General features: G+C 37.4%; 1 protein-coding gene across 1 annotated transcript; it reads right to left on the minus strand.

Annotated features, from left to right (window-relative positions):
• Window positions 1–5,493: 5,493 nt before the first annotated feature.
• BORA (BORA aurora kinase A activator) lies at window positions 5,494–22,569 on the minus strand (the record flags this gene model as incomplete). The annotated part of the gene is made up of 11 exons (XM_082007732.1): window positions 21,706–22,569; window positions 20,479–20,585; window positions 17,015–17,060; window positions 15,356–15,437; window positions 14,060–14,125; window positions 13,248–13,304; window positions 11,726–11,943; window positions 10,281–10,434; window positions 8,369–8,970; window positions 7,838–7,969; window positions 5,494–5,679 (listed from the first exon to the last, which is right to left on the minus strand). The coding sequence occupies exons 1-11, from the start codon at window positions 21,859–21,861 to the stop codon at window positions 5,494–5,496; spliced, it is 1,806 nt and encodes a 601-aa protein (XP_081863858.1). The 5' UTR covers window positions 21,862–22,569.
• Between the last annotated feature and the right edge of the window lie 218 nt (window positions 22,570–22,787).

The raw sequence follows: 22,787 nt of genomic DNA on the forward strand, positions 1-22,787 counted from the left end.
CTGGATATAAAAGCTAATAGGAAGTCATACAGGCATTCTTTCTATTTACATATTTTTCCCTATGGGCAAAATGCTAGAAACAGATGTTTACTTTTAAATACACATTTTTAATAATTTGTAAAACTGGCTTTTAAAAAAAATTGTTAATGTATGTTTGCAGGAGAACAATAGTTTTAAAACCAACTCTGTCTACAGTTTTGTCTTGTGGGTAAAAATAAATGCTTCTGCAAAATGAAGGAGTAAGTGCAGTGTTTTGGGTTTTTTTTTTTAACAGCCTTAAGGCCATTCTAGAGTCTGACAAAAGTCAGTTTCTTTGGGCTTCAGTGCTTTTTTTTAGCACCTCAGAACTGAAAGAAGCAATTGTACTAGTGACTGGTCTTGAGTGTTAACAGAATTTACTCTTGAAAAATAAATTTCACAGCCTAAAACTTCCTTCTGGGAAAGTTTTTTTTCCAGATGAGCTGTGTCTATATATGCACATGGTACACAGGTGGAGAGAGAAACCATACCATAAAAGTGTGTTACTCCTTGTCCTAGACTGTAAAGCAATCTAAGATCAGTGCTTAGCCTCTGATGAACTGCCTTAAAGAAAAGGATAGAAACCATCGATTATGTTACACAAACACAAAAAGACAAGTTATGCAGTGATCATTCTTGTTTGTGTTTCCAAGATGCTGGTGAGTTAGAATTAGTTAGAATTCTAAAACAAAACCCAAACACAAAAACACTTTGTGCCTTAAACTGCATCACCTAGCTGTGTAGTCATAGAGCAGGTTTTATGTGCTGTGAAGGCTGAAGTAATTTTAAGTGCTCCTCATAGTGCTGAACTCCCCCCTGCCTTCAAGGTGATTGCTGTTGGATTCTGCAAGTGCAAGTTAAACTATCCTCCAACAGGCCTGGGCTTATAGTCATTTTCATTCTGGCTTCAGCACCCATGGACCTGTTCTACTGATCATAGAATCATATAATAGTTTAGGTTGGAAGGGACCTTTAAAGGGCATCTAGTCCAACACTCCTGCAATGAACAGGGACATCTTCAACTAGAGCAGGTTGCTCAAAGCCCTGTCCAGCATGACCTGGAATGTTGCCAGGGTTTCTCCACCCTCAAGGTAAAAAATTTCTCCCTTAGATCTAGTCAAAATCTGCCATCTTTTAGTTTAAAACCGTTACCCCTTGTCCTATTGCAATAGGCCCTGCTAAGAAGTCTGTCCCCATCTTTCTTATAAGCCCCCAAGTCCTTCTCAGCAGGGCTGCTCTCAAGCCCTTCATCCCCCAGCCTGAACTGATACTGGGGGGTTGCCCCAACCCAGGTGCAGGACCCTGCCTTTGGCCTTGTTGAACCTCATGAGGTTCATGCAGGCCCATTCCTTGAGCTTGTCCAGGTCCCTCTGGATGGCATCCTGTCTGTCAGGCGTGTCAACTGCACCATTCAGCTTGGTGTCATCTGCAAACTTGCTGAGGGTGCACTCAATCGCACTATGTCACTGATGAAGATATTAAAGCTTTCTGGTCCCAGTACAGACCCCTGAGGGACACCACTCATCACCAATCTCCATCTGGACATTGAGCCATTGACAACTACCCTCTGCTACCAGTTCTTAGGTCTCAAAGCCAAGAAATTACAATCCCACATATAAAAGAGGTTCCTCAAGAGATCTTCTAAGAGTTACAACTAACTTCCATACTAGTCACTTACTCCTCAGTGGTTTCTTTAAGTAATCAGTGGGGCACAGTTGATGAATATGTGGTTGGCACTTGGCCATATTGACTCAGCTCTCTATAAATCTGATCCAATCCTTTACAATGACAGCATACAAAGTGTGTATTCATAAAAGGAGACAGTTAACATGATTAACTAACTGCAATAGAAAAAACCCCACACCCCATGAATGAGACACTTAAATTCTGTCACCACTCTTCTAAAAAGGCTTTGGAAACTAAAAATTTTGTTTCAAGAAAGATGTACAGAGCAATGGCTCTCTAACTAGTATTACACTTTTAATTGAGCACCATATATTATAATAACTGAACCCATTTCTTAACTCTCGGAGAGCAAAAGCTTGCCACCTTCGTTGCCTGATCGCCTTCCCCTGTTCCCCAAGGCCGCCCACCCAACCAATACACAACACAATACACGTGTTACAGGCAGCACTCAAATGAAAGATGCTGCCAAGTGTAGCAAAAAAAAACATCCACAACCAAGCAATCTAGGTATGAAAGAGATGCCTTTATTCTGTTTCACTACTCAATTTACAATTACGCATGTTAAAGGACTCCCGTTAAAGCTACTGAAATTAATTTAATGTAAACAGTGACCGTTTGTGCAACGTGTGCCAACCAATGCATTAAGTACAACTAGCGAAACAGAATGGTCAAATGATTTCCACAATAGGTTTCTTCTACAAAATTATACAAACATAAAAATATGCATGTTTTCATAAAATAAATAATTCCCATCTAATTGAAGACTATAAAACAGGACAGACAATACAGGCCATTTATTGGGGGGGATCCTTAATTCTCACATTCCCTCTTTTCTGCAGTTACTTTTCCCCTGCCTTTAAGAAAATAGTTATACAGGGTGCAAGTAAATATTTTACTGATTGCTTTTTTATTTGTGAATACTTTGAAAGACTCTGATCATTGAACTTAATCATTATAAATAATCAAAAACTTTAATTAAAAAATAAAACAATCTTAGTTACAGAAATTCATGCCAAACAGTTCAGAAACAGATCATAATTTGGACTACCCTGCTTTTCATCTTCCCCTTTACATTAACATTACTATTTTTAGTAATCACACTTGCAAAAATAAACCCTTTGTACAGTCCGGAAATCCAAAATTCACCTTTTCAGTTGATTATTGTTGAAGAGAATTATCATGAGAAACAGAAAAGATGCAAGGTCATAAATAACTTTTAGATCTCAGACAAGTCATGTCTTGCTTTTGAGCTACAAACCTTACAAACTAAAGCCAAGAACATTTTGAAGGCCTTATTCCATATATGCATTTTCCAGAAGTTCATTCTCTACTTTAACAAAATTCATCCCCTAAAAGTTACCGATTCAGTGAATTTCCAGCTTTTAGTAGGGCACTGTTTCAAGATCACGAAATGGGTAATTTAGGACATTAGGTTCAATTGCTGCCCATCAGATATGCATAACAGAAATACTGATTAAATTGCTATGGAAGTAAAAATAACAAATGTCATGTTTGCTGGTTAGAACTCTAAAGTACTTTTTTATTATTATTATTATTATTTTTTCAATGTGAGAACTAAATCCAAATGACGCTTTATTGATGGTATAGAAATTTGTTTCTTTATGTTTTTCAGAAAGCCTTGACTGGTGAGTTATTAATGAAAATATTTCAAGCATACAATGCTTGCACACAAGTCTTGGGCCTAACACATTACTTTTAATGCTATGCAATTCCCTTCATACCTCCTCTTTCAAGATTTTTAGAAAGTGTTGTCAGTTGCCTTCAAATTTAGGCCTGACCAACTGTTTCAGGCTTAGTGTGCCAACTCATCAGCCACGGTCTATCACTTTGGTACAAGCCTTTCCGTGGGTTGTGGGACAGCTAGGAAGCAGAACTTCCACCCCATAACCTGGGACTGGATATCCATGCTATGACAAGAGAGAAAGACTACTTCACCTGGAGCACCTGAGACTGGATATCCATGCTATGACAAGAGAGAAAGACTACTTCACCTGGAGCACCTACTAGAATGGACTTTCCTTTTTCATTAATCCAACAAAGTTTATTTCAGAGCTCTACAAATATTGAGCCCTGAAATCTCAGTATTTCCCTTATCTCTTCTTCCCCTTTTAGTCATGAGGGCTAGAAGATTACCATTCCTCCCCCTGCCATTCACATTTATAAATTCCATAAGGGTTGGTGTTTTTAAAACAAATCCAATCAAATTTAACCAAATTTCATTTGATTAGGCAAAGGTAGTTCTGGGCTTACAGACCCTGCTCATTCCATCACTTTTGTTCACTGATGGTTGTCTTGAAAGTATCAGGAGTTTGTTTATACCAGTATTTTTTTGCAGTAAGTGGCATGCAAAAATTAATTATATTTCTAAATGCTTATGTAAATATTTTGGTAATTTCTGTAAGCAGACATAATAGTATTGGGAATTAAACATAAGAGGGAAGTAAAAGTGTAATGGTTTACTTTAATAGAACAAAGGCTGTACTATTCTCTTAATGATGTACTGACACCAATTAACCTTATTGCACCTTCTTACAGTCCTTCAAAAGAGTACTGGAGCATCAATTTGGACACAGGTGTTCTTAGGAGACACTGGTGGAATCAGGTAATCAACTTCAAGATTAGTACTAATACAGCTACTAAAGTAACACCACTATCATTTAATTTTGAAGTAACCAATACTGCATCTTATTTAGAGTACATAGTCAAGCTAACTGACAGATAATGCAGTTTTAAGAGTAAGAATTGCTTGTTTAGGGGGAAGAGATTCTATTTTCCTATTAAGAGACTTCTGTCACCTGTCCTTTTCCTTGATTTCTGTCAAACCAAGGAAAAAAGCTGATCAAAGAATTGCTAAAAGGCTTCTTCTGACAGATAGCTTATTTTATTGCTAAGGGAATTAAACTTTTTTTTTTTCTTTAATTGTGGAAAAGTATGTAATTTCCATAACTGGAATAGAGTTTTCATGCAGCTGTTCACAAGGAAAACTTAATTAAAAGGACTAGCCTGGTATTCATTCAATCAAAACATCAATTTTCAACAGTTTGCAGTCTACTAGAAAACATGCACATACTCCATGGACCCATTTCTAGCACACTAGTTTTATTCTTGCCTCATGAAAGTCGCAGCTGAGTTTCATCACTGTTACTTTAGACTGATCTGCCAGACGCTCACCCCTCTCCTGTTACCCCCGCCCTGCTCTTGGCACAACCCCAGCAGTTCGTTTCTGTCCAGTGACTCGTTCTTGGTACCAGTGCTAGTATCCCTGAAGCCACACAATAAATCTGATGAGAGAAAAAGCAACCCAAAACTAATACTGCTTTCCTTTCTCCCCCAAAGAAAAACTTCCCTCATGCCTTTAGGAACTGTGTCTTAAAATGGAGGTGTTTTTGCAGTTACATTGGCTCCTATAGCAAGTTATATTAGGTTTGCTCAGTCTACCTAAAATATTCCTCTTGAAGCTGAAGCTATGTCCAAACTTTCAAAACAAGGCTCCTCATGGAATCCACCCTAATCACAGAAGGAACACAATTCTGAAAAACCACTATGGTTTATTTGTACCAAGTCTATCCGCCTTAATTTTGAAAAAGGATCACTTAATGATATCAATAAATTTGTTAATAAGACCTGAAAAAAACACATTATTTAAAAACTCCCAACAATTTATTACATCTGCATTAAAAAAGCAAAACAGTATGTATAATCCAGGTAATTGAGGTCATATATATAAAAATTTATTAGCCAACACAATTTAAGTTCTCCATCAGAAAACTACATACCATTTTTGTGAAATCCCTGAACTTGATTTTCATTTTTCTGTTTCCAGGCAGAAATGTTGCAAGTTGCATTTTGACCAAATACTGTACTATGTGTTTTTGCTTTTTGGAAACAGGATTGCTTCTCTGGAGATTTTGCTCTCAGCAACTGATTGTCCTTATGGTTTAAAACGGAACACTCCTAGGTTAATAAAGAAAAGTTCATTTTAAAACTACTTTCACAAAAATTCCCCAAAAGAATCAAGATCCGAACTTACTATTGGAAAATTTCAAGTTACAATTAGTACCTTTACCTCCCACCTCTCCCTTCCTGAAATGAAAAAGAACTGAGAGGTTATGTTTTCTCTGCACAGATATTTGAGATGTGCTGCCAGCAAGAACCTCCTTTCAGATCACACATGCTCTGAATGAACCAGACTGGATTCTTTCAGCCAGCAACGTCCATCTTTTTTAATTTTCATTCTCTGTAGGTTCTCTGTTGTGAGACTTGAACAAAGAAACATAAGGGAGGCACAGCTGGTTCCAAGCACAATCTGCAGTGGACCCACAGGCCGGAGCCAAACAGCCAAAAACTCCCTCACCAGCACACACAGAAGGGAGAGGGGCCAGTAATGCAGAAGAACAGACGGTTGAAATGGTAAGAACCAGCAGGAGGAAGATGCTTCTGAAACCCCCGAAGGCTGAGATGCCGTTGCACAACTGCTTTAACTGCTCTGCAAACTGAAGAGCAAAGTAGCACAGCAAGCTGTAGGCAATCCAGCAGACATGGACTTGTTGGAGCGAGTCCAGAGGAGGCACACCAAAATGATCAGAGGGATGGAACACCTCTCCTATGAGGACAGGCTGAGAGAGTTGGGGTTGTTCAGCCTGGAGAAGAGAAGGCTCCAGGGAGACCTTATAACAGCCTTCTGGCACCTGAAGGGGGCCTACAAGGAAGCTAAAGAGGGACTTTTTACAAGGACACGTAGTGATAGGACAAGGGGTACTGGCTTTAAACTGAAGGAGGGTAAATTCAGATTAGATAGAAGAAAGAAATTTTTCACTATGAGGGTGGTGAGGCACTGGAACAGGTTGCCCAAAGAAGCTGTGGATGCCCCATCCCTGGAAGTGTTCAAGGCCAGGCTGAATGGGGCTTTGAGCAACCTGGTGTAGTGGAAGGTGTCCCTGCTAATGACAGGGGTGATTTTAAGTACTTAATGCCACCACACTTAAATCCTAATCCAAAATGCAAAGTTGGGCTTAGTCAGGATCTAGCAGTTGAAAGACTAGCAGTGAGAGAAGACAGCTGCATGACATTGGAGAGTCTCTAGGATAGGTTTGATATTAGACAATTCATTCTGATGAATATGTTCACATGTCCAACCAGGTAACTGGGGCAATACCTCAGAGGAGATGGGTATTTTTAGAATTTAAAGATAAAATATGCACCTATTCTTCTTCTAAAGGTACAGTTATCCTAATCTTAAATGAGCAGAGTTCAAAATATGATGTCAATGGTCTATAAGACACCATCAATCTGCTCTTTACCTTGGTGGAGAAGTGGCTATTAGCATGTCAGATACAGAAGTGAAGTCAGGGCTGAATGGGCTTGAGCCTCTTTATTATCTGGCACTAGCAGTCAGTGCTGTCTCCCCTTCAGATTGTAAATGACACTAAATAGGAGACCATAAACTACTAAGTTTATAAGACTGTAAGGCCATAATTACCAAGTGAGAGGAGATGATCTTTGCTCTCTCCTCCAGAGAAACTAGCCTTGCTTCCCATTCTTTAAGGAAGTAGAACTACTTCCCATCAGTCATAAGATTAAGAGCTTGGTAATCTTGCCAGACATGTATTGTCTTTTGTTGTTTTTTTGTTTTGGTTTTAAGATAGATCATGAAAGGGCTTGTACTCAAAAGATTTTATCCAAGCAGAAAGTTCCCCACCGAGACAGCATGCCAGGTATGGTCCAGAAAACTTGAGACTAGTTTATGAAAAGAAGTGGCAGTCAATTTTTCTGAAAAAATGTGCTTGTCCACAGGCACGTGTTTAAAAACTTTAGCAGTAAAAAAAAAGAAGCCATGAGCAACCTCACAACTACACTTTATGTACATACCTCCATTTCCTCTGAAATGACTTTTGCCATTGTCATAGAAGACATTAATTTTATTGCCAGCTTACACTATTTGTCCTGCATTTTAGTCCTTGTTTTCAACATATTTGAAATGATGCTACATTAACATGCTCTGTTATCACCTGACAGTTTCTCCCCCACTCAGGCTTCCTGAAATTGAATAAAATAGGGAACAGATGCTTTAGATAGGAAGCCTATCACTTCTGTATCACAGTTTAACTCCTACCTTTGTTCTAAGCAGCTGAGATTTATTCTGAAACACGTTAGTATTCACATCATTCTCTCTGCAACTGTTTTCAGCCCCCGCAGTATCCATAATGCTGCTTCCACAAGTCTGTGTATTGTAACCACTGTCCACCTGAAATGAAGAAGCAGGGCTTTAAAAATGTACTGCAATTTATCGCAAATAAATCCCTCAGATTGTCATACGTGATACTACTTGCATATGATTAACAGAAAATCCAACAAAACAACTCTTAATAACAAAAGCAAATTGTAAGTGGGTCTGTCAGAATTAGTTTGGATTAAGTAAAACGTACTACTGTACATAGTAACACAAAAATCATTTATAATTGCTATGCTGACTCCACTGAGAGAGGAAAAAGGGGACGGGGGGGAAGGAATGAGAGTCACAATACAACCTGCGTGCCACATCCAGTAAGAGAAAACAGACAATTACTTCCAGAATGGTATACATACCAGAAGTTAGTATGTCGAGCTGAGTTTTACAGAGGAGAAAAAAGAGGTTTGTATTTACCTGAATACTGCTATTGTCACAAGGAATTGCGCTGCTTTCTGCAAGAGGTGACATGCACATGCGAGAGTTTTCAATACTGAAAGTAATTCCTGTCATAAAGCTGGTCATCGGTGCATTGCTATTCCCAATTGTTTCTTTTATCCAAGTGTTTTCCTCTGACACTTCAGCTGCATCAGCCATATCTACAGTGTTATTTTCCTTTGAGCCTTCTATATCCTGAAAAGATGACAATCTTTGATGACAAACTTCCGAGTGATCTGGTGCAATAGACACAGTTGCTACAACAAGATGTGTACCACATGCAAAAGTATCACTGTCTTGCTGACATAAGTTTATTCCATTATCCATTTCTGGGAACCGAGCTTCTGCAGGAGAAGCATTTTCCTTGTCTTCCTCGTTCTCACCATGATTCTCAACTGCAATCGGTATTCTAATGACAGAAGTCTGATACTGGGCAGTTCCCCTACATGCTCCAAGCCTCATAGGAGAACAATTTTTAATTGGAGAACAACCATCTATATAAGGACTTCTTGTACTTGAAGGTGTCATTCTATTTGAGGAAGAAGGAATATCTGGAGAACGAAATGTAAATTTTCTTTGGTCTGTAAAAAACAACAAAGTTATTCTATTAGATATCAGGTGGAGTTAAAGTCATCATACTTAAAGCACTACAGTCCTTTGAATAATTCTAGCCAACTGCATAGTATTTCACTGATCGTTTTCCCAGCTCCAACGCCTTCTAAAAAAAAAACCAAACCAACAAAAAAATGCCACAAACACCACCAAAACAAAACAAAAAAACCAAAACAACTACAACAAAAAAGCTAAAAACCACTAAGACATAAAGTATCATGGTAAAGGCAAGTTTTTATCCCATTGTCGCCACCTCCTATGACATAGTTTGCTGTACCAGAGGCCTTATATTTTCAAATGTCAATTCCACACAGCGTTCACAGGAAAATGTGTGAAGGCTGGTTCTGTGGCCTTTTTTTTTCCTAAACCAACACAAATACACATATTCTATAGGCATTAAAAAAAATGGGGTAGCAGTAAGTTTTCAAGAAAATCAAACAAGTGGGAAAACACCTAGGCAATCTCCACATACAACGGTCTTGAAATACCACAAGGCTCGTCAGAGCAAAATCATGTATAAACATGCCATTAAATCTTTCCATGCAATGGATGGAACATGAAATACTGACATTTTCTAGAGCAACAAGGACACAAAATGCTTGTGATTTTTCACAACTAGATATAAAGCCAGGCTAGATATAAGGAAGAAATTTTTCACAATGAGGGTGAAACACTGGCTGCCCAGAGAGGTGGTAGAAACATTCAAGGTCAGGTTGGACAGGGCTCTGAGCAACCTGCTCTAGTTGAGGATGTCCCTGCTTATTGCAGGAGGGTTGGACTAGATGATCTTTAGAGGTCCCTTCCAACCCAAACCTTTCTATGATTCTATGATTCTTCACTAGTCACTTTCATTTCAAACAATCTTGACAATCACATGATTTGAAAACTCAAGCTAAACACTCTTTGTCCAATTAATATGCTTCAAGTTGGGCCAAATCAGAATTGTGACCTGACTTAGTTCAGGCATGTGGCTTTAAACCCCCCCCTCACACTACATTAACCCTTTCTTTTTTTTTTTTTTAATTCCCATTAGGTCTCAATTTCTTCTTCTGAAAGATTTTCCCTAGTTGATTTGTGCAAGCAGATACACTTCACTGTTTCACATCATTAAGATATTTCACTGCTAAACAGTAGATGTGACATATAGGAGGAGACTGCTGGTCTGCCAAGTACAGTAACTTGTCTCCAAACAGAAACAAATTCCAGTAAGAATGCAGCAGCTTTTATAATCAAAATATATAAATCAAGGAAGAATAATACATATGCAATTAAACCATACCTGACAGTGGTGTCTTCCTTATGTGAAAAGCAATTGGTGAAAAAGTAGGAGAACCATTATGTGCAGGAGACCCTTCTGGAAATGTGGGACTGGTTATACTTCCCAGACTATAAGCCCTTGTTCCTCCCTGAATGGGGCTTGATGAAAACTGACCCTTCAGTAAAAAACAACCAACCAACCAACCACAACACAAAACAAACACAAAACAAAAAAAGGAACATATTTTCATAATATAAACTTTGACTAATATGTATATATAAAAGGTCTTCTAATTAAAAAGTTTAATATGGCAGCACTGAGGAAAACTAATCCTGCACAATGACAATCTCTGTCATTAGTTCAGCTTAAATATTCCAGTTGCAACTCTTCACTTGGACTTTATGCCTCCACATAGGAAAAGAGCAATGGACTCAAACTGTCACGTAATACCAACTAAGATTATAATGTCCATTATATTTAAGAACTATGAGAAGCCTAAACAGGGAATTAATGCTATCTGTGTATATAGTCAAGTATTTAATCTCAATTTCTTACACATACCATGGCAGATGAAAGCTAGTCACTATTTATATTTTAATGGAAACCATATTATCTGAATTATTTAACTCAGAAGCTGATAAAAGACTTTTCCTGAAGAAAAGAGAATTGTGGTTGTGATTTTGCTTAAGTGGATGGTGCAAAAAGAGAAGTCACTTCTAGCAGTAAAGTTATGTTGAGGAATTCTTTACTAGCTTACCATAACGAGGACTTTTTTTTTTTTTAAGACACACTCTTGCTGGGGTAGCTTTTTTCCATGCACTTCAGCCACCAAACAGATGAAACCATACCATTTTTTTAAACCAGTTTAGCTGTTCTATGTCTACCTGGGAATAAGATTCATCTCACTTAATTTAAAAAGCAGACATTATGTTCTATGTTCAAATAAATGTCTATTCATCTAATTATAATAATTATATCACCTGTTAGTATCAACTAGTATTTTAGACAGCCGCTCAGGGATTAAACAGGACTTCTTTTTGTATACACATTTTATGGGGGGAAAAAAAAAGGTTTCAGCATGCTTCCAGCAAGTCTTGTATATGCACCAATTCCTGCTTCCTTTGCATAACGTAAAACTAATGCATAATTCCTTCTATACAAAAGAATAGCAGCGCAACATAATAATTCAAAATAATAAAAAGTCAGTAACATATTCTTTCAAGACTTTTTTTGTTCACATTTTTTTTTCCTGAATTTAGAATTTGAAAAAAAAAAAACCAAACACCAAAAACCAAACCCCTTTGGTCTCATACCTACTCTCTCATAAAGCAGTTGTAGCTTATTAAAAACATGGTTGTTCATCTTGTGAAGTCTGTTAGAACATGGAATCAGTACAGCCTGCTTTAAGAACTACTCTTATGCCAGCTAAGTCACATCCTACCCAGCCCCAAAAACAGGCTACTCACTGAACTAGATGTTTCCAGAGGGCTTCTGCACCGGACTGGAGATATGTCAATTGAACAAAGCACTCCAAGCGGCTGACTACCGCATGGACTATGCAGAGAAGGGGATAAACACTCAGATACACTTCCATTTTCTTCTAAAAACAGCTTTCTTCTGAGTGATGAAGAGCTCAAATTTTCCTGAGACTGATCGGCAAATTCATCAGTTCTAAAATATTCACCTAGAATTGTGGAAAAGTCGTTTCGAATAAGAATGCAAGAAAAAAATCTTCCACTACAGAGACATATATAACTAAATTAAAACATTCAATCCAATCTACCAGTACAGCAAGGAATTAATCTAATCTAGGCAACTATTCCAAAGGATTGTTTGTTATCGTTACAAAAAGTCCACTCTGTCTACCGAGGTTCCATTTCTGCCTATCATCCTTTAATAGTAAAGTCTGCATTTAAAAAAAATAAATGGCTAGCATCTACTTATTGGCTTTTTTCCAAAACCTTATTGTTCTTCACATTTGAGTTGTGAAGAAGGGGTTACTATACTACCTAAGCAAGACAAGACCCTTTTCAGGTCTCCTGTAAGCTTTTATGTTCATGGTGATTGATACCCAAAAGCAACCCAGTTTCAATTTGAATTAAGTCAAAGCAGTTAGCAGTTTATAGTAAAAGAGCATACAGATCTTAAAGACCCATTAAAATATGCTAAGACTTACTAGATCATTTGAATTTTTTGCTCTTCCCCTGTTCTAATTGGATACTTCTTGTAAGAGAAGAAAGTTTTCATGAATTCACACACTATTCATTGATGGAAGCATTTGTTAAGACCAAAAACAATAGATATTGGTTCTGTTTTAATTTTGATGACCCACAGTCAGGCTTGTGAACTTCAATACTGGGATAGCAGCATGCAGGTAAAAACCTCCGAGCTGGCTATATCCACTATACCCATATTTGAACTGTAAGAAACAGGGCTTTCCAGCCCTCTTGCCTGAGAAGCTGGCAACAATTGCTTGACATAGCAGTTATAATCAGACAGTTACTTTGGAGTCTTGTCTCCCCACTCAGCAGTCATGGCTTTTTTGCCACCACACAACTTCTAGTCAAGGCCATGGCTTCAGTTAAATTAAAGGCAGAGAATTATAGAACAGCTTTGCTCAAGGCAAGGTTGGGCTATGAGCCTCATAGCCAGCAATCTAATTCAAACAGCTCTGCTAAGTTAAATAGTTGTTTTATATGGGGGAGAAATGGGGGTGTCTTCCAGTAACTACCTTTTATGCATTCAGAATTGTTCATCAATTTCCCATTGTTCTTCACATCCCTCCTCTTTTATCTTTACATCGACACACATATCATATCATTTGTCCCATGCAACACACAATAACTGTCTATTTAGAACACATACTTAAAACTTTCGTTCATTCATTAGGTTTTCAATATTTCATAAGACAAAAAAAACAGCAAACAATACAAAAACAAGTTTTCTATTTAAACGTTCATAATTAAATTTAGATGTTACACGACATACCTAGTATTTTCTCTAAATTAAAATCCACTGGCAAAGACAGTACTGTCTGACAAGCAGCTGCAATGAATAAAACCAAAAAAATTAGCTTGTAATATCATTTTACTAAAACTGTAGAAACAAAAATTCACGTCCAATTGCATTGCAATTGAGCTATTTAAGTTAAAGTTACAGTAAGGACAAGTGTTAATTAAATGTAGGATTATGATTTGACAAGACTATATGCAGTACACTCAGGGTTAGAGATTAAAAAATGACAATTGTAACATAAAAGCCTCTAGAGAGGCATTCTTAACTGAGGAGAGAGGTCTCTGAAGAAAGCAAGGATTCAAAAGGAAATGGGAGAAAGATCAAAATACCCTGGGGAAAAACATCAACTATTTATCTAAAATGAAATAGTTTAAAAGCTATCTTAAGATTTCTGCTATTTATTTGTCAGAGAAAATAATCAAGATTCTCTAACCCAAAACAATCCAAACACATTAAAGTTTTCTTGAAACTGTAATTTACTCATAAACCTGAGGCTTACATTCACTTTTGAATTCAGAAAAAGTGCATACATTGAGTTGGAAAAAAATGCAGTCTACAGAGGACTTCAGTTTTTACTTTGGAAAAAATATGAAAGAGTATAATAGAATTAAATTACTATGAGAAATAGATACTAAAATTAATAGTACCATACGGTTCAAGAAAAAAATATGTCTAAAGCAATATTAACAAAAAAATAATTCCCTTTTGAAATTAAATAGCCATTCAAAAATGGGTTGCTTTGCTTCAGAGAAAACCTGCCATTTCAGACATTGCCTTTTACCCACCATTGCTTTTCCCAGCCTGCAATGTTAGCTGTCTTCCAATTGGAGAAATGTTATTTAGATCTATGGCTGTAAAACAGATAAGAACTTAAATTTAAGCATGCATTTCATATAGAATTTTTTAATAAGTTAGAATATTTAATGCAACTAAACAAAATTTTGGCATCAAAGTTTGGAAGATATTAGAAAGGAGTGCTGAAAAGGCTACCATTATACCTGATCAAGAGAATTTCAGCACCTTTCTATTCAAAAAAAGCTTAGTGAAGTAGCATCAACTTTACCCAAATCTTTGTCTCATGCAGCCTTCTCCACATTACAGATTTAAAACAAACCCATCTTATGCTTAGCCAAACATGCTGTGTTCAAGTAAAGCACGTTTCCAGAAAATTGTGCAGTCTGGACTTGAAGACAAAGATGAAGAATCTACCACTCCACCCTTTTTATACAGCTAAGGAACGCATGAGACCATTTTCTTTCACCACTCACTTTCCCAGGTCTAGGATTGTGGTTTATGTTCTCTGCCCAAGAAGTGACAATCAATTGACAATTAAAGACAAACTATCCACAAGCTGCATCTCCTTGATAAAAAATTTTAACAGTTTAGCCTCTTCCAAATCTCGCAAAAATCCCCAAACACTCATTTAAGAATTCCCTACCAAACAATATTGAATGCAAACAATACTTCATAACTGACATTTGTCCATCTTGTAATCCATTTACTATGTATTGCGTTGGTTATCTACAAACTTTAATAACAGCAGCATTAATAATAAAATCTAATAATAACGTCAATGAAATAAACTTAGAAACCCCACAACCCCATGTACAGTGACAGTGAGCTAGCAGGACTCTAAGAAGACAACAGGAATTTATGTAGCAAGTAAGAGTAGAAAAATATGGAACTCAGTTTCCCCATATACTTATATTGGCAAGTGAGTAGTCAGAATAAGTCAAGCATACAGATATCAGAAGAAAAGAGCAAAGCAGAAGACTTGGCTGTTACCAGTATTGACACAGCAAAGTTGTGTGTGTAAATTAAACTGGTTGAAGACAGGTTATGAAACGAAAAGGATTTAAGAACAGGAATGAAAAATAACAAAAAGGAAAACTTTTGTAAGATTCTGGATTAATAAATTATTTTTAAACAAAGAAAGCACTTGGAGAGAACAACTGAAAATCTATCAATTGTGCCATCTTTTATCATTGGTTCTTAAAATTTAAATTGAGGTTGAAAAAAATTATGCTTGATAATTTCCCTAAAGGTAGATAATTTTGGGTGAACAGACAAGAACAACTTACATTTAGTTGAATTAAACTGAGAAATTTGCTTGCCTTCATGTTCAGTCCAAGGAGAAGGAACTATGAGTCTTTTTGTGAAAAACTAGAGTAGAATAGAAACAAACTATGTTAGCACTTTTAAAAATTGGAGACTTGCAACTTAAATTTAGATTAGTACCCTAACAAGAAAAAATTAAGTCATACCTTTTGCTACTGACAGATCTATATTTTATTAAGAATTTTAACTCTTCCTTCCCCAAAAGCTACAGTTATCCCTTATACCCAAAATATATTTCATTATTTCAGGCCCAGAGAGGTTAAAGAAAAAACAATTTGATTTGTAGAAGACCCCCCATGTTCTTTATAACACATACCACCTCAGATCTTTCAAGTCTGCAGCGTGAAAATTGTACAAAAGTTTCATTTAACACTAATTACTCATTTAAAAATTTGAATTCTATCCTACTTATTGCACAGTAGTTTAACATAATTCTTTTTAATTTTTCAGTTTGTTAAATTGTTGTATTTTGACAATTGAGCTATTTCACAGAAGTGCTAAAGAGACACTGCAGTAACAGTACGACCAAGGCTTTTTGGCAATATTGTTAGTGTCTTTGGCTAAACTGGTTAGCAGTGAAACATTTATGAGTACTGGCACTTCAGTCTTTTTCTTTAAACCAGAAACTATACCTGCTGTCACAGTTGAACTCTAGAAGACCCTGATGCTGAGGAGATGAACACCATTACACTGCTTCAAGAAATACATGGCAAATCCTGTTCTCACAATAAAAGCAAGACTCAAAAGCAAATGAAAACTCAGCTTGAAACACCCAACTATTAAAGGCATATTGTTCATCAGAGACATGGTTTCAAGCTGCTCAGCTGCATAATCCATTAGTTTATGTCTCACAAAGAAGAAATACCCTTTTCAATGCACATTTAAAACAACACAGTATTTTAGCTACGTGCAGGTCAACCGCATAGCAACTTTATGGATTCATAAAACATATTTCTTGTTTATAGAGACAGAAACTGATAACGGCATGATACAATATGAAAAGGTCAATAACACTAAGGAAGAGTTGGCTATCACAGCTTTATTTTTTTTTTTTATATTGAAATAACATTGAAGATTCCTATAGTGAAGAGTTGAAACACTTTACTTTTCCTTCTCTGACAGACAAATGGATAGTAAAAACTAAAATGAAATACGGACAGAAAGAATTACAAGCTACCAGAAGAAAGTCTTGCCTCCAACTAAGCAGCCTTTGGAAAAAAGAAAAAAATCACCAAGGTTGTGCTATATTTTTAAAAATGCAGTAAAAGAAACTAAGATACCTAACAGTAACAATTACTGTAAACCCCAAAACACTCAATCATTATTTTTAACCTTAAATTTACTGTTTATAAGAGTTATCTTAAAGCTACATTCCTACTAGCCAAGCAACGTGAAAGAAACAAAATCTGCTGTTTTGACCTACAGGTGTGTGAAAAAAGATGGGAAGAAAAATGTGGGTTCCAACTACAACCGCAACGGATGAGGACACAAAATTACTTTCTTACAGACCAGTAAAATATAACAGGCTTCTGAGTTTTGAAATCCTGTAATAGATGTGGACCTTTTTTGTAGGTACGTAGGTAAAACAAATCAATACTTGGTAGCATAGAAAGTTTTATTACCTCCTCAATGGCTTTTTGCCTTCTGTCTTCTGTCTCCTTATCAATTCTAAGTAAGAAATGAAAAACAACAATTATCAAAACCATCATATAATCGAGGGAAAAAAAGTCCAACCATGTAATCTTTTACCAACGCTTAAGAGAAATACTATAAATGAAATTGCACTAAACCCTAAAGCTTATGATGTTATTAGTTATGTGCAATAATCTCATACTATAAATTTAGAACTACAAATGCACTTCTCAAGTTACTTCTGTTCATTTGAAAAATATCTGTACCATATGTTTGTATACTCAAATTCCTGACACAGCCCATTTTCCCAGCACAGAGTTCCCCCTTTCAAATAGCTAGTCTGCCGTATTTTCTTCAGTTCAGGATACAACGTCATATTTCAGCTTGGATCAATTAACACATTCCCTTGTGCAGCTTTTAACTACTTTATCTTTTTTTTTAATTGTAGTTACTGCCGCTATCTTCAAATTACGTGTGAGATTCTACATTTATACTTCCTTTAATGGTCACCTTTGAGTCTCACTTTCAGTTACTATGTTATTTATAAGCTTCAAAAAATTTTACAATGAATATTCACCATCACCTTAGCTGAATCCCATAATACTTTCACACACAATTAGTATACCTGAATTACACTTAAATAGTTTTAGAAATCAGTCAGATAACAGACATTATTATCTCCACAAATACATGTGGATGTACCTAATACATACATAAACTTCCCTCACAGCCCTCTTTCTTTGATGCTAATCAGACTTTGAATACATCTGCAACACTTGGACATGCCATCTTCAACTATGTCTGCCTAGATCATGCTACAGTGACAGTTCTATGAAGACTCTTGCACAAAATTCAGTTATTGTACCAAAAAAATTAGCATACAATCATTGTCCATTTATGCACAGTGGATCACAAGTAACAAGCATCTTTGCAAGCCAGATTCCAAACGAGAAACAGGGGAACTGGGAAAACAGCTCCCACTAAAAGTGCTGGTTAGTGCTGAAGAGGATGTTTTTTCTTTAGTGTGTAAGTCCAGGAAAATAACAAAGTGAAAACATCATATGTATTTAACAAGAATAAAAACAAGCCAGTCTTGTATGCAACTTCAAGCGACAGAGCACTTACACCTGTGACACACAGTATGCAAGATGCAGTACAGATTTTTTTAATACTTAAGGTATCATAGCACAGCATCCAATTTAGAAATGTTCAATTTCTACCAGTAGAAATAAAAAAAGGAAGAGCAAAGTTTGTGAACAAGACTGTCACTGCGTCTGCTCAATTACTGACAGACTATGTTTCACTAACACAGTCTGCCAGAAAAAAGTTCTCCTTATCATTTTATAAGCAGTGCAATAAACACAGCACTTAGGTGATGCCCAGTTTATGGAAACAGTAATAATGCACAAAAATCAGGTCTACACATGATACACAAACTTTACAAAGTGCTCATGAGCTTTTACATTGTGCTGCTACCCAAACTGTTTTCACTACACAATGGAGAATTAACAGTTTGAAATATTTGTACACCAAACTTCTTATGCTTGTGGTTCTTCGCAGCTAATTGAGAAAATGACTTGTTAACAAGCATTACTGAAGTGGAGTATGTAATTTGTGTAACATTATTCACAGGCTTCAAAAACTCAGTTCTTTTATCAGGAACTTTTAATGTCAAGAGCTGTATTTATGACACTTCAGTTTTCATAAAGCAGCATTTATGAAATGTAAATTAAAATCAGTTTCCATACAAAATCTTAGATGCACATATATATGTATTTAAGCATGTACAGCTTGCCGCCACCAGAAATAACCACCTCGGTCTGTACTACACTGAAACATGTACGCATGGACACAGCAAATCTACATATAGACAAACTAGCCTCTTTCTAGTCACGTCATACGACTTTTAAAAAAAAAAAATCACAGAAGGCATAAAACAGTTGGACAGACTGAAAGACCCACTGAGACAGCACACGTTCATATCTATAGGCCATGCCACTAATCATCACTGGAATTCTCACCGGAGCCATCTAAATTAAAGCAAGTTTGTGTGTGTCCTAATAGGCTTCCAGAAACAATGTAACCAACTCCCTAAAAACATAAGGCTTTATAGCATATAGCAAGCATTAGAGTCCGAAACCTACTGGCTGCTGGAGGAAGGCCAGAAAACAAACAGGTGTTAAGAAAAGTAATATCAACATTAAGACATGGTGATACACAGATACAGCTGAGGACAGTTATATTCTTTCTACATCTCTAACGTAGCAAGAAATTCATATTCCTTCTTATACCTCTTCCTGTTCAAAAAGAGAGATATAGGTTCAGTCAGGCGCTAAGAACAATAGGTCTAATTCACAGTATCTTTTACAATGAAGGTGGTAAAACACTGTCACAGGTTGCCCAGGGAGGTGGTAGATGCCCCATCCCTGAAAACATTCAAGGTCAGGTGGGATGGGGCTCAGAGAAACCTGGTCTAGGTGAAGATGTCCCTGCTCATTGCAAGGGGGTTGGACTAGATGACCTTTAAAGATCTCTTCTAATGCAAACCATTCTACAATTCTATGAATATTCAGAGGACTCTTGCCCCAAACAGACCTCTATCTGTGTTACATTTCAGTAACAGGACTTGAAAGTCCTATAGGCATAAACAGGATGGACAATTGTTTTATTATTCTATTACTGTGGTGCTTCAGGCCATGAGGTGGAATTCTTTGTGCAAGTTCCTATCTGAGAAATGTATGGGAGTGTCTACAAGATTCATCATTGTGGACTTCCCTTGACTACCTTCACTTGGCATGTTCTGTACTATTATCACGTAAGACTATCCCTTAAGATGAGCTGTGAATACCAAGCCTGTTTTACTTATTCATCTGTTTTCCCCATGGAAGTTATTTTCAGAGAAAGGAAAAAGTTGAAATCAAGAGCCCCAAATTATTTCATGTAACTAGCATTCTCCCTCTCCACAAAGAGAGAAAGCTTATTGGTCTTCCCTCCTTCACATTAAGTCCAATCTATACCCTTCAAAAAGGGTACTGGCTTACCTAGATAGCTTTCCCAGCTCTACCCTTCTGCAGGAGCCCCAAAGACCAAAGAAGCCTACACTTCATAGGTCTCAGTATGGAACACTCTGACAAGATAAACTGTGTTGTGACAAGGAACAGAAGAGGTAGCTTGGTAACAATCATTGGCAAGACATTTTCTTGCTTCCATTGACTGCTTTTATCTGGCTGTCTTCCAAAGGGCAATCAGAGTGGATCAGCAGTTCTTAACATTAAAAAAGAACAACACAGAGGCAGGCTCATCTAAATACTATATCCACATCAGGGACACATAAAAATCTGTGTTAAAAGATCTGAACAAAAAGTCTTTAATGCTGTGTTGAAATGTCAATAAAGCAGAACAGTGTTCCAGTATTCAAGCTAAGTTAACTGTATGAAAACAGATGGTAAGTTACCTAGCATGACTCAAATACATTGCTTGGCGGCGAACATCTTCCGAGTCAATTTCCACAGGATTTATTAGAGCAAGCTGATCAATAGACCATCTAAATTTTCCTGGTGTCTAAAAAAAGAAATGCACATCTTAATGCTTAATAGTCTAAAGAGATAAAAATAAAACCACAGGACACATCTCAATGGAACAAGGCAATCATAATTTCCACATAGTTTCTGTCAAAGGCAATCAAAAGAGTTTCTATTTAAATTATCTACTTTTAAAAAAAAGAGGAAGTCAATCAGGCTTCTTTATCCTGGTAGTGGTATTACAATGATTTACAAGATAATATAAAGGGGAAGGTGATAGCTAATATTTACAAACTGAGGTATCAATTTCTGAGGACAGATCTACTAAAGATACAGAACTTGGGATAAAATTTAGTTGCTTCTAGACTGCCACAATCAAAATTGTGATTCCATGAAAACCCAGTGTCTACCAAACCCAAGTCATCCAAATAATAGAGCAGCCTTCCTTTCACCTCACATTTCCAAGATGATTTAGGAGCTGCAACCCCATACGCATCCTGCAAAGTCTCACTCATAATGCCATGCATAGTACACAATAAAACCCAATTCAGAAATAAAGCAGCTTCACCCCTTTATTTAACACTTAATTACAAAATACTGTTCAAGTATCTGTTTGAAAAATTATCTACCAAGCGAGTCTTTTTAGTTTCATTAGCACAGCATCATCTCTACTGCTTATCAGAAAATAATTCCAACTACAAACCAGAATATAATGCACAACTAAAAAATGTTATTATATACACAAAATCATTAACTTGATTCTGTGAATATGCAAACGGCTCAGAAGTGCAAGTTCTACTTGCATCCAGCCTGCTTAGCATGCAAGTAGGAACTGGATTTTTCCACTAAGTGGAACAAGAACACTACATCCAACAACTGTCCTTTATCTGCTTTCAACTGGTTTTGGCACTTAGCAGGTATATGCTAATCTACTGATACACCTAACAGCTAAAGAAAAGAAAATCAGCAAGGTAGAAAGACTAAGTGACAATATTAGTATTAAAAGCAGCATACTCCTGTAATCAGAAGAAACACCAAACGCCAACAAAATTCTTTGGCTTAGTACATACAAAGTACAATAAATAAAATACACTTTTTAATGCATTTCAAATTATTACCACTACATCTGTATAGGTACACAACTAAAAACTAGATCTTACAGATGAGGATTTTGTTGATTTAAAGACTGAAGGACTGGAGACAATCTGTTCCTGAAGAGTATAATAATCACTGGGACTTTCAAAAGGATTCAGGACTGTGACTCGTCCTGGAGTTTCTGGTGTTATCTGCATTTTCGTTTCTTTTGTATCACCCATAACAGTCAGCTATACCTGGAAGAGATAGAGGGAGAGCAAAAGCTAAGAAAAAAAACGAAGCTATAATTTTGACTTTTTAGGGTCATTGTGAAGGTTTTGGCATGAGATGATCAATCATTTTTAAGGAACCAGAAACATTTAAAAGACTAACAAAAACGAAATTAGCTTTGGCTTGGACCTACTGACATGTGAAGCTGATAAATAGGGCTGATATGAAGAACCAGTAAAATAAATAGAACCTATGAAAAACAGACAAGAAAGGACGGTGGAAATACGATTTAAACAAAAACAACAACAACAACAAAAACACCCAACAAAAACAAACAAACAAAAACCCAAAAACCAACACCAAAAACCAGAAGAAACAAAACGGTGACAAAGCCAAATATATTCCTGGAAGGCAGCTCATACCAAACGCTGGCACTCAAGGGCTTCGGAAATAAAGAGCGCGTATTACAGGAGCGCGGGTGGCACAGGGACATCTCCCCGGGTGCGCTCAGTGCCAGCCGGCCCCCCGTTACCACAAGCTAGGAAGCAAGGACAGCGGGAAATGGAGAGCCACAGCCACACGGCAAGCCGGGGCTGCCGGCAAGCCCGCCGCCGTCCACACCGGACACCCCCAGACGCTTCTGGGTGCGGGCAGCTAACCCCGGGCGGCGGGAAGCAGCCGTGTCGGCCGCTGAGGAGACGCCCGGTGCTGCCCGTACGAGCGGGAGAGCCGCGGAGGCAATAACGCTCTCAGAAAGGTCCCGCTTCCCTCGGGCCCTAAAGCCGCACCCCCGCTCCAGCGGGCCGCGGGCCCCAGGAAGTGCCACCGCTGCCTCCCGCAACGGAAGGAGGGAGAAGTGCTGCCCCCCGCCCCCGTCAGACCGTGCCGCGGCGGCTCCCTCACCTAAGGCGGCAAAGGGGACGGGCGCCCCGGGGAG

This window comes from Phaethon aethereus (assembly GCF_964289735.1).
Source record: "Phaethon aethereus genome assembly, chromosome: 1".
In the NCBI taxonomy this organism is placed as follows: domain Eukaryota; kingdom Metazoa; phylum Chordata; class Aves; order Phaethontiformes; family Phaethontidae; genus Phaethon; species Phaethon aethereus.